At 38.0% G+C, this 27,528-nt stretch overlaps 3 protein-coding genes across 8 annotated transcripts in view; 2 read left to right on the top strand and 1 right to left on the bottom strand.

Annotated features, from left to right (window-relative positions):
• The window catches only part of LOC110835953 (CDK5RAP1-like protein), a 153,497-nt gene that overhangs the window by 42,599 nt on the left and 83,370 nt on the right, over positions 1-27,528 (top strand). The window contains exon 12 of one of the 5 annotated variants that reach the window (XR_015536788.1): positions 1,538-1,773. The exons of the other annotated variants lie outside the window; for them this stretch is intronic. The gene's annotated coding sequence lies outside the window, so the exon portion shown is untranslated. Of the gene's footprint in view, positions 1-1,537; positions 1,774-27,528 lie in introns of those variants that run through there. 5 annotated transcript variants of the gene reach the window in all.
• The window catches only part of dgo (ankyrin repeat domain containing protein 6 diego), a 111,464-nt gene that overhangs the window by 31,211 nt on the left and 52,725 nt on the right, over positions 1-27,528 (bottom strand). Inside the window, exons 2-3 of the mRNA XM_022076681.2 lie at positions 13,326-13,438; positions 11,801-11,899 (exon numbers count right to left, since the gene is read on the bottom strand). Coding sequence (XP_021932373.2) covers positions 11,801-11,899; positions 13,326-13,421 — 195 coding nt within the window. The 5' untranslated portion in view covers positions 13,422-13,438. The remainder of the gene's footprint in view (positions 1-11,800; positions 11,900-13,325; positions 13,439-27,528) is intronic.
• LOC110835950 (uncharacterized) overlaps positions 10,398-27,528 on the top strand; it is a 108,796-nt gene continuing 91,665 nt past the window's right edge. The window contains exon 1 of one of the 2 annotated variants that reach the window (XM_022076682.2): positions 10,398-10,804. In XM_022076682.2, coding sequence (XP_021932374.2) covers positions 10,736-10,804 — 69 coding nt within the window. In that variant the 5' untranslated portion in view covers positions 10,398-10,735. The remainder of the gene's footprint in view (positions 10,805-27,528) is intronic. The other variant, XM_022076683.2, reaches the window with a different exon arrangement.

Genomic DNA, 27,528 nt, shown 5'->3' with positions numbered 1-27,528 from the left:
CAACAGATCTTGAAATACAAGGAGCTTCACATTGAAATACAGAGAATGTGGAACTTTCAAGGAAAAATAATTCCAATAATTATAGGAGCAGCTGGAAATGTCTTCAAATCACTCAGAAAATATTTGGCCAACATCCCGGGGCGAACACGACATCAGGGAACTTCGTAAAACTTCAATTTTAGGATCTTCATACGTCATTCGAAAGACGCTGTCGTAAAATATGTAGTCATCTCTAACAATAAAACTATATAATATATGTAATGCGTATTAAAAACAAAATGTATTTCGGAAATAGTTGCTGGACTGTGTACCTCAGGGTCAAGGTTTGTCTCGGGTACATGGAAGTAAATACCCTATAAAGTGGTGAATAGATGGAATAATATTAATAATAATAACAACAACACATAATTATGATAAGTAGAGATATAATTTACTTATAATAGGCAATTTATATTGTTATTACCCGAGACATTGTAATTTAATATTAATGTATATCAAATGAGACAAAGATATTTCTATTTGCATGATTATTGTTTTTGAATTAAAAACTGTTATAATATTAATATAATTCACCTTAATTGTGACATAATGCTTCTCAGAATATGGATTAAGCCAACATAATCGTGAGGGCGGACTTTATGACTGCATGAGACATTACAAGCCTTTAATTTACTTTGTTAGACATTTGCATTACGTTTTTTACTGATAGCATTTTAATCTTTTTTCTTAATTCTGACACCGAAAACTCTATCGTATGTTCCTCAGATACTCTAGAAGAGTGGAGGGTTTAAGTCCATATAAATATTCATCCACATACGGCAATTTCTAAACCGGATATCCGTCATATCAAGCTGACCTCGTACCGCAGTAGATGAAATTACTCTTTGGAATGTTAAAATTACTTTGAAATTTAGTTTTAAATTTGTATAAAAGACCCCGCAAGGTTACAACTCGTGAATATGTTTGTATCTGATGTGATGAGTCGCATGTCGCCGGACAGTTTGGGCGCCAAAAGGATGTCATTTGTTATGCGAGGAAGCACGGTTCACTGGAGATTGTTCAGTGGCCGCCATGATGGAACGGAAGGAGCCAGGCGTATGTCACGTGACATAAAGGACTGTTTCTTCCAGGCTGTCGGTGTGTTTTTCTGGTGGACGTCAAATTACAGACGATTTGAAGAAAATAACGCAGTTTAGCATCCTAATTCATCATGCAATTATTATTTTATTAGTGGGGTGTAAGTCTTGTGTGAAAATAGAAGGATAATATTAATATGGATCTAAATAATATCTTACTGATACAGAATTTATTGATAACTGACACTAACATATAATTCGCTCATAGATACAATATAATAAAAAGTTAAATTCACCTTACAATCTCACGAAATAATCAAATCTGCTACTGCAGAATACCAAGTGATACAAAAGTCCACCACTGTTCAAAACTTTGTGCCAGTTTCATCCACCTCTGTCCCCTAAAATCTTTCTACCTACGATCCTCGTAATATCATCTCATCTCTTTCTTGGTTTAACAGGTGGACGTTTTTCAATATGTTTCCCCATCAATATTGTGCTCGCATCTCTTGTCTTCTCCATCCCAACTACATGTCCAGCCCATCTTTGCTTCTAACAGTAGGTGTACCAGGTGAACGAGGGTTCATCTTATATCAGCTGCCGAAACGTCCGAATATGACAACCGACGAAAGCTGCTTATGAAAATACGGCATCTTACAATTGTGTAGACTGAAAATAAATGCTAATATATCAGAGACGTTTTATTTTGCATTATTTATACGATCTCTTGAATACGGAGACGCCCCGCTGTGTCGTGGTACGTACTTTCAAACAAGTTCTCTTAGCCTGTAGCCACAAGATGCAGGCATATTACGAGGTGCGATCAGAAAGTTTACAGACTGTGCGTATAAAAACCCGTACACTTATCTCAGGTATTAAATTCATCCATCACCCTCGAAGTAGTTCCCCTGGGAGTGAACACAACGATCCCAGCGCCGCTGCCCAGCCTGGAAGCATCCCTGGAAATCTTTCTTTGTCAGCCTGTCAAGCACCATCTGCGATTCTGCCTGAATCTCTTCTATCGTCTCAAATCTCCTTCCCTTTAGCTGAATTTTCATCTTTGGAAAGAGGAAGAAGTCACACGGAGCTTAGAAAGGAAGTTGGGGTCGGTTCTTGCAAGATCTTTGAGCTCCTGACAAACGAGAAGTCGATTCTGCTTCTGGTCCTCAGACAGGATGCGTCGCATGTGGAGTTCTTGCTTTAGAATCAGCTGACAGGTCCCATAGCCTATCCCAACAATGTCGCACAAGTCGTTGATGGTACGACGATGGTCGATCTTCGTGAATGGCCTGCCGAATCTTCGTAACATTTTCGGGCGTTGTGCTCGAAGATGGTCGTCCAGAACGCTCGTCATCATCGACAGAGGTTCGGCCATTTTTAAAACGTGAATGCCACACAAAAGTTTGTGCACGACCCATTGCGGACTCCCCAAATGCTTGCTTTAGCATTTCATAGGTTTCCGTAGCCGTTTTGGCGAGTCTTTGGCAAAATTTGATGCACACGCCATTCCGAAATCGCAGGAGGGTCGGTGTAATGCACTACCAAAACGCCCGTAACTAAGAAACAAATGCTAATTCGATGATGCCGGCTGGCACACTGATTCACTATGAATGTAGGCCGCACCCCCTAGCGGCAGAAGCTCGTACTACATCCGGTTCGCCCTCTATTGTCACAGTCTTGAAACTTTCCGATCGCACCTCGTATACAGATCGTAGCAACTGTGGAAGGGAGACAAAATTATGATTTTGACTTGTTTTGACGCTTGGAAGCCCCAGTGTTCGTCAAGCGGATAGATTCCCAGATTAATTAAAATTCAGTATGTGGTGTGGAAATATTTTAACACCGGCCATTACCATTGCATTGCTGTCATGATAAAGCTCTTAAGCTCTTCCTGATTTACTATCGCCATGAAGATATAAAAAAATAACACATCTGTACAGAACAAACAACTTTAAAATACGTTCCAAAGCGAGGTTAATTTATGCATAAAACTTATATTTGATTCTTTGCGGCCATTTTTAAATCCTTGTACATTCGTATACTTTACGTTTTATAAATTTATAATCAGGATATTTGCAATAAACATAACATGAAACATGTAAATTATTTTGGTATTCCTCTCAGGGAGACAAACGTAAAATTCTATAGTGTATCGTGTTTGCTGGGTAAGAAGGACTTAAGTCAACACAAATTACACAAGAAGTAAGCACTTTTATAGTGTGTCAGAATGTGATACTGACCGAATATATTTCCACTATTACCAGTCTTAACAGTTAAAATGTTGTAAGAGCGCTGACTGCTACATTTGACTACGACGTATCAACTTCCAAGACCTTTTCATCATCCATGATATTAAGTTTTATAATAATGATATAACAATTCAGAGATTAAATAAACTATTGACAGAATAAATATCAGAAGAATAAGTTATGTAACATTGTGGTTAAGTGGATGTCCCAGGTTCATATCCCGTCCCGGAGATCGGTTATATAACAGAGGCGTTTCGAGGTTTTTCTCTATTCCTGAATAGATCCTTAATTTAGGTCACAAACTCTTTAATAGCTCATCTTTTCCAGTTGATAATTTATTATTCGTTCTGTACGTTTACGCTGTGGGAGTTGAGCTATTAACAGCATTCTCCATAATTTTCATCAGGCAAATTCCATACTCCCCGCCCACGGAAATGTCGAATTTAGACAACTGAAACCATATGGCACCATTTGCTGAGGTCAAAGTTCAAATTCTGGCTACCGCACCTCAGGAGTTGGGCAACGCGTATGAATTCCCACCTTGTTTTAGACCTTAAGTGGGTCCTCAAAGTATGTTGGCGCATCTAGGTGACCTCTGGTACAACTTCTGTGCCACATAACAATATTTTATTGCGATGTGGTTGTATAAATCTTAGATCTCCGTCCCAGAATTGAAACTTACGTATCCTAACAGTTTACACTGAAAATGACTTATACACTTACAGATTACATTAGATATTTAATGACGGTAGATTTCATTCCATTAAGGAGTTCTATTAGCAATATTAATCTTTTATTATCAACTGAGACAACTGTTTCTTTCATTATTATATTTAACCGTGTGCGTAGTTCGCGTGTTGAAGTATTGGTGTTATTTGCCTTCCGCTATCAAACAAATTATTTTAAAGAACTGCTAATGACATAAGATCCTTAGTCTTTTGCATTTCAGATAAGATTTTTGTCTCTGTTTTGACTAATTGAGGATAAGAATAGTCAAAGTACCAATTACATGCGAATCATCGGTTGATGTTAAGTAAATTCTTCTTTGGATTAATATCTCTATGCCACCTTCAGACAATGTGGACACACGTCTTCCAATAAGCGTTTGATACCCAGTGGTAACTATATGTACCACAGACTGTAAAAATCAATGATTCTGCATTTTGTAAGATTGTGTCGTGCTGTGAAAATTATCAAAAATATTATTGTTATCCGTCCATACACAGCAGTTTCATTATGTCTTGTAATGAATTACTTCCGACATGTTTTGAGTTTTAAATCCGGGTTCGATTCCCGGCTGTGCCCGAATTTATAACTTGTGTTGGGCAAGGCCGTGGTCTAGGCAACACGGAGTTTTCCTCCGTGGCATCCCAACAATTACTCCATTCACACACAGAAGAAGGCAATGGCAAACCACTTCTGGATCATCTGCCAAGAACGTATATGAACAGGTCCCAGTCCGAGAAAAGGATGGAAGGATCCTGTTCATATGGACCTGTCGTCAGACAGAACACTAAAATAATAATAATTATGATTGTCTAAAGTGAATATTAATGTTATTTGAATAATGTTACTTCATTTCATTTTGGTTTAATATTAAAGTATGACACGAAATTAAAATTAATAAATAAAAATCAGTTAAGAACAATCAAAATAAAAGCTTCTTTGATTAAAACTATGTGGCTCGCAAATGCAGTCTAGTTATCATATACGAGGGTCGTTCATTAAGTAATGCCCCACATTTTTTTTCTCAGCCAATAATGAAGATAGAAAAGTGTACTTTTACATGCTTGAGATTTGATGTTTCCCGCGTTCGTGTACGGAGTTTCAAATGATTCCAACCGATAGCGGAGCTGTAGTGAACTGTTAAAATGGCGTCTGTGAACGACTCTCGTTACAAGCAACGAGCTGTAATTGAATTCCTTGTTGCTGAAAAAGAAACGGTGGTGAACATTCATAAACGTTTGTGTGCTGTGTATGGAATCTGTGCAGTCGATAGGAGCACCGTTGGTCGCTGGGCTAAGAGAGTTAAAGCTTCAGGAAGTGAAGAAACCGAGCTCCGTGATCTGCCGCGCTCTGGGCGTCCTGCCACAGCCACCACTCCAGACATGTTGAACCGCGCGGATGCCATTATTCGTGAGGATCGGCGCATCACAACTCGACAATTGGCCCAACAGCTTTCAGTCATCAATGGAAGTGTGATTGCAATTATCCAGGCTCTCGCATATTCGAAGGTGTGCGCAAGATGGGTTCCACGAAGTCTCACAGCAGACCACAGGATTCAAAGGAAAACGATTTCTTCTGAATTGTTGGAGCGTTTTGATGCTGAGGGAGAGGTCTTTCTGTCCCGGATCATTACAGGTGACGAAACTTGGATACACCACTTTGAGCCAGAGACAAAAAGGCAGTCAATGGAGTGGCATCATCCTCAATCACCGAGAAAGAAGAAATTCAAGACAACTCCCTCCGCCGGAAAAGTCATGATGACTGTCTTTTGGGACAGTGATGGGGTCATTCTTGTGGATGTGATGCCAAGAGGTGCGACCATCAATTCAGACGCGTACATCAGGACCCTGAAAACCCTCAAGAAGCGTTTTCGACGAGTTCGGCCTCACAAGCATCCAGCAGAAATTTTGCTCCTGCACGACAATGCACGCCCTCACACAAGTCTGAGAACCCGGGAAGAAATCACCAAATTGGGTTGGACGGTGCTACCCCATCCACCCTACAGTCCAGATCTGGCACCCTCCGACTTCCATCTCTTTGGGTCACTTAAAGATGCTATCCGCGGAACAAGATTTGAAGATGACGAGAGCGTGATTCAAGCAGTGAGGACATGGCTACGTGCACAGGACAAGAGCTGGTACCGGCAAGGCATGCATGCACTTGTTCCACGCTGGCGTAAAACCGTACAAGTTGATGGGGACTATGTGGAAAAATAGTATGTGTAAAGGAAACATTGATTTATATTGTCACTAAATTTGAGCCATCTTGAATAAATATGTTCTGAGGAAAAAAATGTGGGGCATTACTTAATGAGCGACCCTCGTAAATGTTATAACATACACGTATTAAACCGGGCAGGTTGGAGTTGTTATGGTCGTGTTGGAACCCCCGCCGGACAATTCATAACACACCGTCAGTAATAGAATATATCACTTCAGCTGCGGTAGAAATCCACATAATTTATATGTAACACGAAGTCTGAAGGTTTCTGACGATAGTGATCTGTAAAAATTGTATTTTAAAATTTGTCATCTTCTACATTTCAGTAAAATTATGTTTCGGAAGATGTATATTCTTCCGTCTTCAGGTAAAATGATAAAGGCAGAAACCCTAGTTGTTGGGCCCCCTTTTTAGCAATCACCTCCAGGTCCGAGGATAGTTTAACCAGGAGTCCATCAATTACGGTTTTAATCCTTAACCTTTCACCTAAAAAAAGAAGACCCAGCTTCCAAAATGTTGTGATTTTATTCTATTTTAGAAGATAGACATAGTCCAAAATACCACTTTTACAGATTACAAATTTCACTTATTCTTTACAACGAAATTCGTGTAGCAGCAGAGTACGTCTTAAGAAGATGGTAATCATCCAGTTAGTCAACAAAATCGACTTTTATGGAACTCGTATGTTCATTTACAACAGTATCCTGAGCCACTTATATCTAGATCCATGTTAATATTATCCTCCCATCTACACCTAGCTACTTGTTTCTATCCTGAGATATCAAGGTAAATAATTTTCATTTCCTGAGAAAAATCTTAATCCGAAATAGATTGTAACTCCAAATTGTAGTCAACTTTATGTCCCATTCGATAATTCTTAAGTAAGTAATTTGCATTTTGATTCTTTAATCCGTCATGTTTCTTGACTATAATAACAAACATTTCTAAAGCTCTGTACAGCAACTCAGTGTGAATGTTTCTTCCCGGAATTTTGGGGCAGGCTATTTCATCCGGTCAAAAGTTCCAGGGGAGCAGGGGGACACGTAACGCGTACCAACAACACTGAATATTCATTAGATTCGCTGTGAAAAGGCGACGAACTTAACGCAAGAATATGTTTTGTGTGCTTATAATAATAAGAAATATAACATATTTTTAGAACGTACTTTATTTTTTTATATTTAACAAGATTTGAAGCTTTCACGGCGACTGAACACAACGAAATCTTCTCGAGCGATCTGCCGTCTAAGAATCTAGTTTTCACTTTTATCTGTTACGCTTACATTTTCATAACAAGTTACATACGATCCGTAGATAAACGTCTCTGTGTCTCCGAAATGTGAGAACAAGCGGTGATCTCCGGTTTGTGAGAAATTACTTTATTATTTATACTCCTTTCACTTTTGAATTCACTTTTATTCCTTTTGTATTCTGAACCGGACAGGATTGTCCAGCAGTCTTATGCAAAACTTATTCATCTTCAGTGATCCTGTTGAATCGAAACTTCCGAGCGTATCATTTGTATTCTGGTTAGATCGAACTAAAGTCGAATCGTGTTCTTCCAACTGGAAGAAAGATGGTCGACTGACAACTGTAACAAAAGAGTAACCCTAGCCGTGATCGTGATGTTTGGGACCGACAGATATGCGATATGTAGAATGCAAATATCGACTCGGCATATCCGTTCGACATGTGACTACTCGATGTTCTGCTGGATGCCTACAACTCATTATTTTTCATACATGGGTCTTGATAATTTGTTACTGATACAATAGAAATAAATACAATTATGGATGTATTATTGTGACGTGTTAGTTCAAAACTTACAACTCTAATTATTCGCCAAAAGGAATATTCAGAAATTTCCTTTGATGTTTTAAATAATATAGGAAACTTTTTATATTGAAATTTGTTTATATTTCAGACTTTTACAGCGAAATTCTTTTTATTTTGAATAAATAAATTTTCGTATTTCAGAAATTTCAACTTTCCTTCTTATATTAAATTTAAATACAAATATATGGTCAAAATAGTCTTTGGTAAACACAAATTATGACCGTTGTCTAAAGAATTGACCTCTGTCTTTGAAATACCCTTTAAGGTAACACGAATTTACATCAGATTATTTTAATTCGTGCTAAATCGTTTACGTAACACGCTGCGAGTAGCGGGCAAGAGATCAACTTCCAATTAAAATTTTAAAAGCTCGAAAGAATACAAAATGAATATTGTATAAATTTAACGTGAATGTCTAATCAGATAGACACTTAATGTAATAATGACATTTTTAATGTTTATTTGCGTTACATTAGATAATATATGTTACTTTTTTATACTGCAGTAATGACATTAGCGTGTTTTATTGTTATTAAAGAAGGAATTTGTGTTAGATTTTATTAACTGTAAACCAGTGACCAATTTGCTTCCTTGCCCGAGACGTAAATTATGTGAGTTTGTAAGAAAGAGGATACTGTTTTGACTGTATTTGCTAATTTCCTTTGTTCGTTTATCGTGCAAACAAAGTTTTAGGTGCGAAGCTAATCACACTGCTTATAGTTACAAGTTTTTCCTTGTATCTGATTTAAACACGACGTAGGAAAATAATTTAAATTCCTCAAGTCTATAGTTCACGTCAGGTAAACGTTAATTGTACGATGAGTGATTGTAATAAAATTTACAGAATTTTATTTTGACTGCTCTCGAAGTAGGAGGGCACCGACACTGACAAATTTACGCTAACGTTTGCTGCAGATACTAAATTTAATCGGAATACGTTGAATAATTTGTTTATATTATGCGTGCGGATGGAAAAATAGACGCGGCCTATCTATTAACAGTTAATCTTATGAAAATTATGAAAATAACGCATAATACAAACTATAATTGTTGTCTAAAAATGTAATTTTTTCTTCGAAGTTATGGTTTAAAGAGACGAGAAGATGCCTTGTGTTGTCTTAGAATGTGTTAGTAATGTGTGTTGAAGAGTGGAAACATGCTAGAGAAAGCTTTGACACCATCGCCCTGAAGATTGTGTTGTTGTCATGTGATGTTTGCACTGAAATTTTATCTCATCTCGCTCAACAAGATGAATTGTTTATTTAAATGTTCTGGTACGAAGATGTGCACTCCAAAATGTTCAACACCAGAAGTATACGCCTTAGTAGATTGTCTCGTCAAATCCATTAATTTTTACTTTTATGTTCAAGCCTACATCTAGGGATATTAAATAATACGAAACTGGGCAGGGGTTATTAACATGTGGCCCGCCGATCCGCATTGTGCTACCCGAGTATATTTTATTTATACTTGTTCAATTTTATCAGTCTAAACACAATAAAATATTATTATTAAATATTAAAATATTATTACAATTAACATTTAAATATTTAAAATATATTAAAATGATGCTCTCTATCGAAATGTTCGATTTACATTAGAGCATCATCTTTTACATGCTCTAATGTAAATCGAACATTTCGATAGAGAGCATCATTTTAATATATTTTAAATATTTAAATGTTAATTGTAATAATATTTTAATATTTAATAATAATATTTTATTGTGTTTAGACTGATAAAATTGAACAAGTATATATTTCAACACAATATGACGCAACATTATCATCTTATATTTTCTTTTGTAATTTAATGTCATCTTGTACGATGAAATCGAAAATAACAGACCTTGTTTAAATATTGAGTCATGCTAACCTCTTTGTAATACTAATTTAATAATACATTGCCATGAACTTTCAATTTATTGTACTTATTTATAATGCCCGCGAGTCGATAAACAAGGGTGAATCCGGCAATAATTCTGGGAAAAAAAGGTTGAAATATCCCTGACAACACACAGTATTAGCTTATATACGTACGTATCCATCTAGTGATATCAAATAATACGCACGGAGGTTCAATCGTTTGCTTCTATTGCTTGGTTTAGGTGTCACGAGATGAAATTTGATATTCAGTGTCTGTATGATTAGTTAAACTGTTCAACACTTAAAATATTACGAGGAATGAAGGAGGGATACAATAGTAGGATGAGTGACTCGATGATTCACGGCTCCTGGCAGCTGTCCAACACAAAATAATAAATAAGCCATTACGTAGATCGAGTTAGAGTTGATTGACGCATTCTGTAGCCAAGGTAAAGTGTGGGAAACATTGTACATTGCTGAAAAGGACAGGTGATTGAACTTATTATTACGTGAGATTCTAAATGGTGTTTTAGCAAACACCAGGATAGTAGTAAATAAAAATGTGGGATATCTCACAATTATTTATTCTGAAGGAAATTTAATTCGTGCAAAAACCACTTGTGAGAGGGAGAGTCTCAAAACCAGGCCTGAAGCAGGGAGTTTCGTGTGGTACAATTGACAGCATTGTGTAGACAAATATGGCGAAGACGATTCGACACGGAATGGAACGTGCGTGATTTTGTTCGTGAAATATAACAGTGACATGCACTTGCAATGTGAATTCAAAAGCATATTCAGCACAAGAAGAACTCCAGGCGGATTAATACACTTGGTAAGTATTACTGATGTTGAGATAGTCTGTACTTTGCAGGAACCATTGGAACGAAGTACAATGAAATCATTGGCGTGGTTAATACGTGACGTTCAGATAACACGAAGTGTATGCCAACACACAGTGTGAAAAACACTGAAAATATTTCCATATCAATTACGTCGATTAGCTCAGGGAGTGAATGACTATAGGTTGGACGATCGGGGTTCGATTCCCGGCAGATTTTCTAGTACGGTAGACAGAAAACCATTACAACTTTAATATAGAGAATGGCAAGATGGCGGAAGATATTTCGGGAAGGGGAGGGGGGGGGGAGTTGTCCTTATCGCCTGCTGCTTTTAACAGCCTTCGAGAGGTTTGTTAGCTGAAGGTCGCTTGACTCTGCCCCACGGTGCTTGAACGATGACGTAAACTGTTTTAAGAGGGAGGTTTGGTTGAATGCACCGCTGTTTGCATATGTATTCCTTAAAATGAAAATTGAGCTTGCATTTAAGCTTAATAAACGAGAAGCAACAAATAATACTAATTTTTCTTGTTAATGCATAAAATAATTCGTATTTATAATATCTGATAAAGATGGGGAATTAGGAATTTTCCAGAACGGTAAGCGTTGCTACTATCAGTTTCGATAACATGCGATTCTAGGTGACAGTATCGAAAGAATATCTCAAAAGCAGTGACTGAACAGTGGATTAATTGGTACATATTCGTTTTTTTTTAATTACTGCTGAATTATGTTTTATGTGCAACGTGACTTACATTTTCACAAATATTAGCAACATTTCTAGCATGTGAGTGTATCTTACTCTCTTCGTGATGGAGGTTAGGGGAGGTTATTTACCTCCAATTCTCAAATATTATTTCAGAATGGCTGATTCCTGTTGTTGTAGATTGTGTTCTGATAATTGACTGGGCAGATGAAACCTTTCTCAGACGTTTGTTATTAACTATGTCCTAGTCGCATAGAAGTAATGCGAGATATATCGATGTACTTACCGAATCCGATACATTGACGTCACATCCTGCAAGAATAAGTGCGGCGACGACGTCGGCGTGGCCTGCAGACGACGCCAGGTGTAATGCGTTGCGTCCATTCTGCAAAGAGTAATTAGCGCCAGACTTCAGTTGGGGTAAATTGGAAGTTGTCAGAATTAATAATTTGAAATCGTGCCTAAAAAAACTGCAGTTCTGGCATAGAAAAGGTTCATTCGCGTATTTAAAAAAAATGAAATGTTATAAATTATATACGCCGTTCCCTAAATCCTTGTCCCGCTTGGTCACTGGGGCCGTGGGTTCGAATCCTGCTTAAGGCACGAATGTTTATCCGCGTTATTCTGTGTTATACCGCTCCTTTTAGGCAGAGGCTAGCGACGGGCCGATTCCACATACAAGAATTCGACAGACGTCGAAGAAAATGTTAAAAATTTCGGTAGAAAAATTCTCCAGACACGCCAACTCTCAGACGGGCTGAAGTTGTAATATATACGCCAATTAGACAGCCACGTATAGTTTAATAATAACAATGTATCTGAAAGACGTTTAACGAACAGCTACACTAACACGGGTCGGCACATTTACAGTGGACGCAAAATAATTCCGAGTTTGAATCCCACCACAGTAAGTGTTATGAGAGCGTGACCTGAAAACACGTTAAAATATAACGGGTAGCGCACGGTATTAAAATTAAATCGAAATTAAAAAGAGGAAATTATTCTGCGATGTTCTGAAGTAGAATGAGGATACTTGGCGGCTGTGCCGCTAGTACTAGGATATGCGGTAGCCGACGCAGTAATCGCGCATAGCGTCAAGGCCGTGCCATGCCGACGGCACAGTCGCGAAATATCCTCACTGTTTATTACACGCAGAAACATGAATTGTAAACGGAATCTTCGAATTTACATATAAGTTTGATAATATGCCAACTATTCGTAATTTTTTTTAGAAAATTTCAGGCTATTACAGTAGTCCGTTGCTAATGTGAATCTTGTTCGTTGTTCCTGAGTAAAATTGTTGGCGTGGTGATGGCCATATGGGCTGTGTTGCTTACGTATCGGAAGATGGAGACTGTAAGAATCTCTGAAAATTATATCCTGACAGTGACATCACCCTGAAAGAGGATCCACATTCTTCAATGTGTTTGTGAATGTGGTTTAGGCTTCAAAGTCAGTTCCAACATTGCAGAACCGTCTTGAAATTTACGATAATTTCACTTGGATAATATTTCTTCACAGATGGACAGACGTACTTCGGTAGTAGTTTTCTGAAAATATTTCGTGAAATTTTCTTCTACATTAATAAGCATAGTTCCCTATTATAATAAAGAAATATTAAATATTTGTGTAAAAAAGGTTTATTATTTGGTCTGGAGGTCATTTGTAAATTTCAAATTATCTGATGATATTTGACGTACCAAAACACGCTCAGATTAAAGTGCTTATCATCATAGTTGTCATCACAATCATCATATTTTGTGAGATTCGTAAATTTCAGAAGCCTTTTCAAGTTACAGCGCACGGCTCACCTCGTCAGTTTGTATCTTCGCCCCGTCTTCTATGAGGCGAAGGACATCCTGCAGATTTCCTCGGGCGGCCGCTACCCGTAGCTTCCCCGCTGCCATGCCCCCTCTGGCGTCATCTGCCGAGTTGCAGCGTGCAAACAAAGGGAAAAAAAAAAGACACTAGAATAATATGATCGCTCAAAAGTGGCTTTCATACGATATAAATCTTAAAAGTAGCCTTTCATTTCTTCGTAAAACCACAGCAGTTCTTTTGGTACTTTGTGGTTAGTCGGGAAAGGATTTATTTTGTTTGACTACACTCTCAGTGAATCAGCCTCGAATGATTAATGAAAGGTAAGGATATGTAAGGAAGCGTTTATAGCCTGATTTAAGGTATCCGGTATTTGACTTGGGATGACTGAGGTAACCGTAGGGACTTTATTCAGTCGGATACACAGGACTTAAGTTGACTTTAATAAATACCTCTTGTAAGAATATAAATAAAATTCCATTCTTATCCTGTAACAGTATTATCTAATGTTATTAATCGCCCAGTACTTTGTATTTGTTGGGATTCATGCTTCATAAAATCTGAACTCCACCTAACTTTTCATTTCTAGGGTTGTATTTGTTCATCCGTAATGACGTGACTGGAAGTTTAGTAAGGTAACAGTGGAACGGCTTTGATAACTGTGCTCTTTAAATGGCATACAGGGCGTTTCGCGGAACTCGTAACAATAGTCGAACACTTTTGGTAGGGCCGGAGGATATAATTTACATATTGACACGAGAAGAAACGATATCAGAAAACAAGGTCCTCAGTAGGGTCGTATATTCATCAATTTGTCTTAGTTAGATGTATTTTTACGTCAGAACGAAGCATCAAACTACTAATCCCAGTAGATATGTAGGATTTGAGGTTTTCACGGCGGTGAGTTCTGGGTTGTTGCGACGTGTAGCCTGATAGAAGTTTACCGACGTTTCGACCTGATGATGGAGGCAGCAAGGACCTCTGAAACGTCGGCGAACTTCTACCAGACTTCACGTCGCAACAACCCAGAAGACAGCTGTATTAATATTCGTCTGAAATCTCTCTCGTTAACAAATCACCTATCGAGTTTTATGTAGGAAACTGGAAGTTAATGTTTTCTTAGCCGAATTATAGCAAGATTTATACGAATTTATTCTCTGCCTAACTGGTCAGTGAATATAATATTTATTTGCTACCATAGTTACCAAAATATTTGAGTTTTGCAACATTTTCGAAGGATTTTACCCTGCATTCTGATTTGAATACGAAGTGCGATCGGAAAGTTTCAAGACTGTGTCAATAGAGGGCGAACCGGATGTAGTACGAGCTTCTGCCGCTAGGGGGTGCGGCCTACATTCATAGTGAATCAGTGTGCCAGCCGGCATCATCGAATTATCATTTGTTTCTTAGTTACGGGCGTTTTGGTAGTGCATTACACCGACCCTCCTGCGATTTCGGAATGGCGGATTTTCATGAACAATGAGATAAGTGTACGGGTTTTTATAGGCGCAGTCTTGAAACTTTCCGATCGCACATGAAGTTGTATTATTTGATTTCCTTACGTTTATTTCTGAGGCAACTTCACCATCGTCTTAAAATCCTTGTGTGTGATATAAATATAGATGAATGAATGTAAACATAAAATTATCTTATTCGTCATTGAAAATATCTGTTGTGGAATGCACAAGATGAACATAAACATTCAAATAATAGACGTGGGTTTAATTCTCGTGCGTTTAAGATTGAAGATACTGCATTTTTAAAGTTTTGACGCTTGAGAAATAACTTTACACTTGTTATTTAGAAGTACGCAATTTTAAACTATAAATATTTCAAAATGAATATCATCGGCTGATGATACAGATAAGGAGATATTCATGGAGGTCCAGTTAAAACAAACCTGGCCAGTGGGGCGTGTTCTAACCATCTCCGGTGTCCAGTAAACCGAATGTGAATATTCATCATTTTCTACGTCACAGAGTGTAGTTATGCCATCGAGATTGCTGTTATGACAGTGGGAAGTTTAACAACAGAATGATTATAGTTTATTTTATTATAGGATGTTGTTACAATTTATTGTCCTAATTTTACATGTCAGCAAGTTTGTTGAGATTGGAGGGGCCATAGACCCCCCTGGGTATGCGTAAGATCCCAGTACTTAATTTCAATTAACCACAATTGCTTCTTTGTGGAAATTTTGATGTTGGGATGATGTGAGTATTTTTAACCCTTTGAAGCCGAAGCTCGTCTGAATATTATTTACGAATCCAGACCGTACCGCGAAGAAAACACTACACCTCACCATTACGAAAATCAGCTGGTTAACCCTTTGAAGCCGAAGATCGTCTGAATATTATTTATGAATTCAGTCCGTACCGCGAAGAAAACACTACACCTCACCATTACGAAAATCAGCTGGTTAACCCTTTGAAGCCGAAGATCGTCTGAATATTATTTACGAATCCAGACCGTACCGCGAAGAAAACACTACACCTCACCATTACGAAAATCAGCTGGTTAACCCTTTGAAGCCGAAGATCGTCTGAATATTATTTATGAATTCAGTCCGTACCGCGAAGAAAACACTACACCTCACCATTACGAAAATCAGCTGGTTAACCCTTTGAAGCCGAAGATCGTCTGAATATTATTTACGAATCCAGACCGTACCGCGAAGAAAACACTACACCTCACCATTACGAAAATCAGCTGGTTAACCCTTTGAAGCCGAAGATCGTCTGAATATTATTTATGAATTCAGTCCGTACCGCGAAGAAAACACTACACCTCACCATTACGAAAATCAGCTGGTTAACCCTTTGAAGCCGAAGATCGTCTGAATATTATTTACGAATCCAGACCGTACCGCGAAGAAAACACTTCACTTAACCATTAGAAGTCGAATCAGGCGGTACCACATAAGATTTAACAAAAGAACATCCCGGTCGAAGCCTTAATTACGATGATATTAAATAGGTTTGTGCTGTTTAGTAATCGCTATCCGGATTATACTTCAAATACTCATGTTACGTATAATACGACTACATAACGTATCGTAATGCTTAAATATCGTTGAAGTTAAGTCAGGGAATTGATGAATGTAAAGCTTCCTCTCGTAACATTTTCAAAAATGATTTCTAACAAGCGTAATTAATCATGTGTTTTGTTTCTTTAGCATTCTAAAAAATAATTCGAAGAAATAAACTTTAAATCAGTGTTTCAGTACTGAAATTTAGCTACGCGTGGTAAGACGAGTCTAGTAACCAAAGATTTAAAGAAGGTTCTTACTAATTAAGAATGCGGCACGTGTTCCGTGTGGCGATGTTCCAGGTATGCAACTTGACAAAATTAAAACTACGATAATCGAAAGACACAATCGAAATCGGAAATTGAATTTTTTTGAATTCATGTAGAAGATGAAGATTAATTTATTGGTGTCAATCTCGGTCTCCTGGGTTGTGTAGTGTAGGCATATATTCACCCTGAAGATGGAGGCGATATATTCCTCCTCAACGTTGGTAACCGCTACAAGATCGCTTGGTGTCGCAACCCAGAAGGACGATCGACATTTTAGTCGTACTAAGAGCTAGTTTATTGGTAATTACATTATCGTGCGTAGGTGAATGTTAGATAACATATTGAAAACCACAAATGAAGAGAGAAATAGCTGTGGATGATCGAAAAGGGGTGGTCCTCGATCTGGCTCAGGATAGTGACGGTAGCGGGCTCTTGTGAACAAGGTAATCAACCTTTGGGTTACATGAACAGTGAGAAATGTTTTTGACTAGCTGAGCAACTGTAAACTTCTCAAAAACTCTGTCCTCTAACTACGTTCTGCCACAGTGTTGTTCCCCCTCTCTTAAATGTGGAAAAAAAATTAAATTCGATTTTTTTATGTTTGCTAAATTGATTTATTATTATATGTATTACGTATTTTACAAGTTTCTAACATTTCATTTTGCCCACAAAGTTATTTCCCATGATTGTCATTGTAAACAGTTATTGTTTCCTTGTTTTTTTTGAGGCAAGGACTGAATTTTTTAAAATATTTTCTAGATCCACTTCGGGCTATGGAGGGCTAAATGTGTTGTTCTGAGATTGAGTCTCATATGAATCTTTTAGTTCAGATGGGGATTAGTCTCTTGACTGGAAAAGTCAATATTCTTAAACAAATTTGTCAAACAATATTCTTCTAGCATCGTTTTTGTTTTCCACGGGTAGACGTAAAACAAATCTACATGACGTTCTAGAGGAACTGTGGGTTTTAAAATTAACATCGCTAGGGCTGATCTACAAATTTCAGGATTTGAATTTCAAATCAAATTCTGCTTGAATTCATCAAGATACCTGGCGATTAAATCTGCGGATTCACAGGCCCTCTCCATTATGCGTTCATGATGGTCTAGCGGTCAGAACGCTGGCATTGTAATCCTGGGGTCTCGGGTTCGATTCCCGGCGGTGCCCGAATTTATAACTTGTGTTGGGCAAGGCCGTGGTCTAGGCAACACGGAGTTTTCCTCCGTGGCATCCCAACAATTACTCCATTCACACACAGAAGAAGGCAATGGCAAACCACTTCTGGATCATCTGCCAAGAACGTATATGAACAGGTCCCAGTCCGAGAAAAGGATGGAAGGATCCTGTTCATATGGATCTGTCGTCAGACAGAACACTAAATAATAATAAGATGAGGTGGTCTAGCGGTCAGACCGCTGGCATTGTAATCCTGGGGGTCTCGGGTTCGATTCCCGGCGGTGCCCGAATTTATAACTTGTGTTGGGCAAGGCCGTGGTCTAGGCAACACGGAGTTTTCTTCCGGGGGCTTCCCCGGTTTCTCCGTGGCATCCCAACAATTACTCCATTCACACACAGAAGAAGGCAATGGCAAACCACTTCTGGATCATCTGCCAAGAACGTATATGAACAGGTCCCAGTCCGAGAAAAGGATGGAAGGATCCTGTTCATATGGACCTGTCGTCAGACAGAACACTAAATAATATAATAAATAATAGATTTTAGAGGACAGTTGACCTCAAGTTTGCTAAATCGTACTAGGGCTTACCTAGTGGCGGATTTGTTTACTAACCATGAATCCGACTTTAATTTTACGTATTATGACATACAAACGAGTGAATACTGCCAACAATACGGAACCTAGAATCTTGTAGCAATGAACCTTTCAAGTTTTTGTCCAGTTCAGTCTGATTCTACAAAACAATGGTTATTCGTTCCGCACTTATTCTATGGGAACCTTTCTTCAACAACTCCCGTTTTTCAGCTTGAAGACCACAAATATTTTGTTGGTAAAACTGTAGTTAGTTATGTTTTCATGCGATGAAGATTTGGTAGGTGTTCCTGGGGGCAATTTTCTACTTTAAAAGGCTCGCGTAACACGGTTTCCATTCCCGAAGTGTCCATCTTGCGGTCGTGACCATCTCGTATCATTCTCGTGTTCTCTCGCCCAACTGAATATTCAGTGGAGAGAGCAGTCGTCTGTCGTGACCAGGCCTACCAACCCCACTCACCGTCTCATTGTTTCTCGATCACGTTCATTGTCGTCTCTAATTTCTTCCTTTTTTAATGGCTCTTGTTTTGTTTCGTATTGTTTTCGGGCTTCCTTTGTCATGTTCTTTGTCATTTACTTCATCGTTATGTCTTCGCCCATCTGGAGTCTGTAACTTTATATTTTCAGTCTTCAATGTAATCATTCCTAAAATTAATATTGATGAATATTAAGTACTTATTTTCCAGCTTTTTTCTCTTAACGTTGCTGTGTTTGAAGTAATTTAATTTGTACTAAATTACGTTCTGCTATTCTTCGAGGTCGTTGTAAAAAAAAAAAGAGCTAGTTTGCAGGACTGGATAATGAATTTTAAAAAGATTGTCGAGAGAAAGAAATAATTAGGTAGGATATCTCTGCCTTTCTTTAGAAAAAAGAAAGAAACATTTTAAAATCTTTATTTTGTTCTGCCTTGGAATTTGATCTGTTAAGTTTACGAGTCAATTTATTCATTTGGGAGCAGACGAGAACACTTGTTAATTGACACGACTTCATTTTAAGTAAAGAAATTTACTTTAACTTCTTTAGACTTCCTTCCCATTTATTACAACAGTGACAGTTCAATCTTTTTTCTGCTAAAACCTGGCGGTCCCTTTATTTAATCTTTTAAAGAAGCAATTTTTACAACTAAAATGTATTTTTTTAGAATTCTAAATTAACTCCAGATCACGAGATTAATTACTTTTTACCGTTTATTTTGACGGTGTGTAGTATAGAATGTTGCGTAGATAATTTCGGAGGATACTGCTGCGTCTTTCTTCAGGGTCAAAGTTAGATTCTGAAGATAGAGGAAACGGTGTCGAAATCTAAATTCTCAACGCTGTAAAACCTCAAGTCTCATCTTTAATACTTATTGACTTCTGTTTATTTATGGAACTCAGGGTCATCTTGCTGGCACGTCGATTAGCATTTTCTGTGTAGCAGGTACAAGATCCATGCCAGGATGATAAATGGAATAAATCCATCAGCAAACACGCATTTGTTTCTGTTGTGAATATGACAATTGAGCTCCTCAGTTTCCGGTGTATTTAGTTTTTGCTGTATCAAAACCTGAAGATTTGGTTTCTGCGAAGTATCATTAATATCTCAGAGAAATTCACATTTCGTATCACTTTATTTCAACGTTGTATCGTTCAAGCTGGTAACTAATGTTTTGAACTATACGTTTCGATTTTCTGGTCATCATCAGTTTCATGAATAAATTTCAGTGCATTTAAGTCACTGCACTGTCAGTGAAAACAGATGCATTATGTATGTCCCCAAAAGATGTATATGTTACCGGCAAACTATGAAATCCGGCAATGTATAGAATGCCTAAAGTCAGTAGGCAAAGTATGGAATTCAGGTATTCTATGGAATGCCCAGACATTTAATAAAATGCCTAGAACTTTTAGGCAATGTATGAAACTAAAAGTTTATTTTATAGAATACGTAGGAATTTTATAAAATGCATCGGATTCTTTAGGCAAAGAATATAACAAAGAAGTTTCTGTAGTAAGATTTAGACCTATCTTTTGTATTTGCTAAAAATTTAATATAAAACAATTTCTTTAATTCTCAAAACTTTTGTTGTGTTCAGATTCAGTAGCTTTGGTGTTTTCGCGACTATCTTGCACAACCTCCATCTTGACAGCCAACGTGGTACCCAAATGTAATGCCTCCAGTCATACTGAGATAATATCAGATAATATTCTTTTTTTTTTTTTAAAGTTGTCATTGAAATTGTGCAATCTGAATTACAACTTTCATTTATACACAATTTTTCGTAAAATTATTCAGTGTCTAATGTTATCAAAATCGAGTTGTTTTATTCTTACAGACGGTGCGATTGTAATGTCGATTCTAGAAATGGCTACCCCTTCCGGGAATCAAACCTAGGTCTTACAACCAGTCACATTTACTGACTGTGAGAGGTTTTTCAGTATGAGACAGTAGTAAAGACTCAGATGCATGTTGTAACCGACAGATTCATCCTGTGTTTAAATGCCAATTGAAAGTAGTGATGGCCAATGATATGGGCGTTGGTGGTTCAAACGTGATTTCCCGGCAAGCTATGCGAACGAACAGCGACGTTAATCGAAATGAAACCATTACATTTTATTATCTTTCTAACTTTCCACTTATTATTCTTGGAGATATGACCTTCATTTGGATCTGTGAGATTCTGTCCACGTACTAAGGACATTCACCTGGTTTTCCGGTTAGATTTCAATTCAGGGTATCAAATATCAAAACCGAGCACAAAAGAGACAAAACCTCAGGCACTCTTTTTGATTTCATGTTATACGAATGGTATACAATTCTATTAATTCGTTCGTTTAATAAAATTTTCGCATCAATTTAAAGTAAAAATGTATTGTAGGTAAACAAAAAGGAATTTGAAATTAAATGATGATGTTATTTTGGATTTTGACACCATGTTGACTGGTCGGTAGATGTAAGCATTTCGTAGGAACGTACTGTTTCCATCTTCAGCTTTGAAGAACATCATCATCGCCTTTGTGAATATCTCAAATCTCACAGTCTGATATTTACTCACAGAGGTCTAGAATTCTTCAGTATAGACTCTGTGTGGTAAAATGTTTTATTTTGAAAGTGATGCTACAATAATGTAGTTTCACTGGTGGTACGCGAATTAGGTAAGAAAATCGAAAGATAATATTAATATAAATAAGTTTTCCTTGAACGCATTTGGTTAGTGGTACATTTAATGTGTCAAATTAGAATTAGTGATTCGTCAACGAAAAAGGGTGAGGACCCCTGATTTAGATGTAATCGGTGTGAGATATGCTGAAGAAACCATGAGAATTTCTCAGTCTGACATTTTTCGAGATCAAAATCTCCCAAATGGTAATATAGTGGTACCACTGTAAAATGCCCCCAGTTATACCGCGAATTCCGATATACCGCTAAGATCATACCCCCCCCCCCCCCCCAATACGATAACTTAAATTTACGTCGTACAATTATAACCCGGGTACTAAATCTGTCTTTCGATACCAGGGTTATAGTGAGGTTTCTCTGTACGTAGGATCACCTGCTCGTCACGTATTCAATGTGATGAAATATAACTAACTTCACGGAAGCCGATAATCGCTTTGTCGGTCAAGGAACTCTCCGCCTATCTGAAACACGAGGGCTCTATAACGTATTTACAAGATCCCGCTGAAGATGTACAAAAATGTTGTCTTTGAAGCCAGAGTAACATTACAGTGTCCTGCTCTTACTGGATGAGTGGCTTAAAGGAGACACAGTGGACTGTTTTAGGGTTCATGACACCAAGACAAAGAGAAGACAGTGCAACGAATGGGCTTAGTACTTGATATTATGACATTGATGGTCACAGAAGAATTAAAAAGAGCTTAAGTTTCCTGTATGCAAAACAAGTATAGACTAGAAGTGGAGGACGAAGAATTATAAGATCTAGGAGGTGGTGGAAACATTATGCAAATGTAATAACAAAACATTCTACACGTGACGCCGTCTCGTCTCAGGGTTAGATTTACGAATTAATGTCCAGGAATATACAGTTGATGCAAGACGAATTTAGAAGGCTGTAACATCGAGTTGAATTTCTAGTCTGATAACGTGTACAAAAGTCAAATGAGGCAGTTGAAAGTAATTTTGAATGAACATCTCAATTGAACTGAACCTCAATCATCAGAACCCAACGTTATTAAGTGTTGTAACAAAAAAATATTACTTTATACAGACAGATGGCGTAGAAACCAGCAGGGACATCTGTCGAACATGAATTTCGGCCTGTATGTTGGCTGCACTGAATTTTTTAAATACCTGCAGACGAATTCGACGTTAGAACTTTGAAAATAGGTTTTGATTTGGTTGGGTGATCATGTCATAATGGAGGATACACCCACATATTTTCGCGGCTTACTGGGTATTTGCCGTCGCGGGATTCCCCACAGGGATTTCGGACAATGTACTGGGGACTCCCCAAATATTAACGCCCGCGAACAGAAACGTCTCTCGGTCTTAATTTACATCTTAAAGTGTCCGTTATTATTGTCTTTAATCGAAATAATAAAGCGATGATAAAATTTAGGTAAAATTTTAATAAATTTTTCTCGGACCCATCCGCCGTGAAAACTTCACATCATACTTTGGTTGAAACTATCTAGTGTCAAAGTTCTTGAAAACCTGATTAGCTGCTAGTTTTTGCATAAGTACAGATGGACAGACAGACATGTGAAAGGTAACAGGGTTATTTTTTATTACTTTCAGTTACGTATGCGTCTGAAATTAAAAAGTAGGATGAATTATGATTTTATTAGTGGTTCATAATTTTAAAAAAAAAATTCCTAGTACATTAAATGCGTTACATGTCATAACAATAATTTTGTTTGTTAAAGACAATGGAGCAACATTTTGTCATGAAGCTGTTGTGTTCATGAATACAGAATTGTTACGTGTGGTGCATGTTATTATGTTCATTACTGTACACGTAAAAAGGGCTCTGACCAACAGGCTTAGCGAACACACTCATGAGATATAATTTTGTTTTCTCCTTTTTGTTCTCATTACAGATATTAATTATCTTTTTCCCAAACAGAATAAATCATTTCATTCCCATATATCTAGCTAGACTGTTAAAAAAAAATCTTATCTGGTTTTGCAGCACAGAAATCTAGAATGAGATTTATTACTAAAATCTCCATAAACACGTATCCTTCCCGTCTGTGATCGTGGATGTGTTAAGTGACAGAACTAAGGAGTTGGGAATCATCCATTTTAAGTGCCTCATGTAGTATATGATTAGTGTGGTGATCATTTCGCGGTCATTTCCACAAATGAACCAACGTCTCATAATCCCTCATTCCATGAGGTCATTGCCAGTGTATCTCAGCATTCCAAACCATAAATTAACATTCTCTGTATTCATCTTACGTACCATCAACATGGAACGAATTTTATTACCAGACGAAGCTCAGACTTAGATTACACGCTTAAACTTTTCCAATGTAGTGGAAAGAGTCACAGAATGAGTTTGGAACACAAATTGAAGCTTATAGGGCATCATGAAACAACGTTTGTACTATGTCGTGGGTTATTCATAAATGTAGCAATCGTTAAAGCACCAAGATTAGATTTATATCGAGAATAATCGAGAACAAGGATGAAGTGTCAGAATCCTTGAGAAATTTCGTAATGAAAACTTAATAATTTTGTTATTCACTAAATGATAAGGAAGAATCAGGCCAAGGAGGATTGTTACAATTGGAAAAATCCGTAGGACATTTTTAGCCGGGATATCTAAAGGTAAAAATCCACTTTAAAGATCTAAGCGTAGATGAGAAAATAATATTAAAATGGATCATATGGAAATGTGGTACGTGTGGATTAGATTAATCTGGGTCAGAATAGGGACCAATGGCGAGCTGATATCAACACTATAATGACTCTTAGGGTTGAATAAAAGACGAGAATTTTATTAACTAGCTGAGCGATTGTCAATTTCTGCTTCTTGGAGTTAAATATTACAAAAAAAAAAAAAATTAAAAAAATTATTAGATATGTTTATTACAGGAATCGTACAAAACCATTACATACACCCACAAGTTGGTGTAAACAGAGATTATTTATTTTTATAACATTAACCAGTTGATCCTTGTAATGGCGAAGACTTGTGTTTCCTTTGCGGTACGGACTGAATGTTTAAAAATTAATTAGACGAGCTTTGGCTCTCGAGGGTGAAATGTAAAATCAACCAACATGATTTTTACTATTGATCGTGCCAGATTCGTGGAAAGACGCAGTCCTGTGTCCTGACTTACGGTGAATCGAACCCCGGCCGCGCTGTCCATAGTTCAGTCACTGTATTGACTGAACTTATGGGAATTAAACATGGCTTCCGAATGAGCTGCAGAGTCTCCAATGTTACATATAAAGCACATATAGGAAATAAGAAATGCCCACAAAAGTTTATTATGGAAGGGAACTTGGCCTTGTGGGAAGTTCCAATTGTTTACTAACAGTTATGTTCCTGGAGGGAGTTCTTAAAACGAATTGTTATAACTGAGGGTTACGTTCTCTAAAGAAGGAAAAATGACTAAAAAAGTCACAAATGAACCATTCTTTCCTGAAACTAAAAATAGAAGGAACCGAAACATTGAATTTTTCGTGCTATAAAATTTTAAAAAAAAATGTTAAGATACAACAAAATCTTTCACAAATTCACACCAAGTAGGGCGTAAGGCGAACTAATTCTTGTACTTCTCCTGCTTTGAATGACTGACTTGGCCGACGTTGCATTGTCTACGTTTTGAGTAACTGATGTTCGATTTTGTTCGGAAGATTTCGGATGAGCTCGCTCGCGTTCGGGTGGAAAGCCAAGCGGAAGTCACGTGCTTCATTACAAAAGATCGTACGAGAATGGGAATCTTCGTAAAGCGAGGAATGACTAACTCCAGATTAGAGCCTCTCGGGTGTTGAGGAGGATATTTGGGCCTAGGAGAGAGGACGATGGGGCGTGGAGAAAACTGCATAATGACGAACTTAAAAATCTGTACTCCTCCCCCAATATTGTCAGTGTGATTAAGTCGAGAAGAATGAGATGGGCTGGGCATGTAGCACGCATGGATGGGACAAGAGGTGTGCACCGGGTATTGGTTGGGAAGCCTGAAGGAAAGAGACCGCTGGGGAGACCTAGACGTAGATGGGAGGATAATCTCAGGCGGGATCTATGGGAGATAGGAGTTGAAGGAGACTGGATTTTGTTGGCCCAGGACAGGGTCCGGTGGAGGGCTTTGGTTAATTCGGTGATGAACCTTCGGGTTCCCTAAGCCATCTGGTTGGTTGAGTCCACTATTTAGGAAGCCTGAGGGGAAGAGACCTCTGGGGAGACCTAGACGTAGATGGGAGGATAATCTCAGGCGGGATCTATGGGAGATAGGAGTTGAAGGAGACTGGATTTTGTTGGCCCAGGACAGTGTCCGGTGGAGGGCTTTGGTTAATTCGGTGATGAACCTTCGGGTTCCCTAAGCCTCTGGTTGGTTGGGTCCACTATTTAGGAAGCCTGAGGGGAAGAGACCGCTGGGGAGACCTAGACGTAGATGGGAGGATAATCTCAGGCGGGATCTATGGGAGATAGGAGTTGAAGGAGACTGGATTTTGTTGGCCCAGGACAGGGTCCGGTGGAGGGCTTTGGTTAATTCGGTGATGAACCTTCGGGTTCGGTAAGCCATCTGGTTGGTTAGTTAGTTATATATCAAATCTTAAAAATTCGAGCATGAAGCTACAGACTGGATTCTAGCTTCAAATGATAAGGTTCAGTGGCGAGATTTAGTGAACACGGTGAGCGACTATCAGATTGCCAAGAATGACTCTGCTAAATGAAATCAGTGAGAAGACACTGACTGGTACTAACAAGTTCGTAACGGGAACCCACATACAAATCGGTAAGAATTGTGTGGTCGCCTCATGTTACATTGTCTCAATGAACAATGGTATCTTGGCTTGAAGTTATCAGGGTGGAGTCTGCGTAGAGATGTCGGGAACTGTCCTTTCATAAATGAGGCGGGCATGAACAAAACGTCTAGAAAATACAACGAAAAATGTGACTAGGAAACCGTGCGCCTTTGTTAGGTCTTCATGACATTAAAATATATTCTCATATTGTTCTTAAATGTCGAGGATTATGCCACGCTAACATGAGCAAAATACATGACACACATCCGAGTTCTTGGATGTTGTAGTTCCTTGCGGTGTACATGTCAAGCTAAGCAATTACATGATCTTATTGTCTTCAAGTCGACCGGAATCTGCTTAAAGCACGAATATAAACTACTCTCGCTTTTCGATTTATTGTGCAGTCTCTAATATTTTAAATTGGCTGATTTCCCTTCTATAAAACAGTTATACCAATTATCTAAAATAATATATAATTCCAGAATTAATTTTAAAACGAACATGGTTGTCTTATGGGATGTATACAGACGTTTCAGAGGTTCTTGCTGCCTCGATCGTCAGAGGGATGAAAAATAAATCTTTATCACGAGTATTGGAGGAAGTTTAGGACAGTAAAATCAAAGGACACGATCAGAAGGAGAAAATTAAATAAATAAATAAATAAATACTGTGTCCACGTGGCGTGTTTCGGTTCATAGTGGTGTTAAAATGTTCAGGTCTATTGGGATTCCGTTATATGCAGGTTAAACCATCGAAGTAATGAAAGGAATGTCGTATATACGTACGAAGTCGTGATCCGAAATTGAAATTCATGACGACTTCTACTAATTTATGCATGTAATCAAGTCTTACAAGGTCAGGATCCCATTGTATTCTACGACTTATCGCCGGAGGTTTAATCAGAAGACGAACTTTCGCAAAGTTAACAACACCAGTTTACGATATTAGTGACTTTGATACCCCAAAGTGTGACTGAGTCCACAAATTACTCTCTCTGGCCAACAGCACGAGTTGTTTTCTAGACAGCGCAACCGTGAATCGAAATTACGTGTTACGGGTCGACAGGACTTGACGGGAGTAGCGTTAGACTCTTTTCGATGAGTTCGTAACATAGTACGTGAACTCTGACATTTGTAGAAAGCATTATATCTAACGATGTTTGCCTTCAAAGGTGAATAAACTTATGGAACATGAGTATTACAGAAAGGACG

The sequence above is a fragment of the Zootermopsis nevadensis genome, unplaced genomic scaffold (genome assembly GCF_977971745.1).
Source record: "Zootermopsis nevadensis isolate Lab colony 2312 unplaced genomic scaffold, Znev_1.0 Znev_ptg000024l, whole genome shotgun sequence".
NCBI classification, from domain to species: domain Eukaryota; kingdom Metazoa; phylum Arthropoda; class Insecta; order Blattodea; family Termopsidae; genus Zootermopsis; species Zootermopsis nevadensis.
Note: the sequence above shows the minus strand (reverse complement) of the source record. Positions and strands in the feature narration are given on the sequence as shown.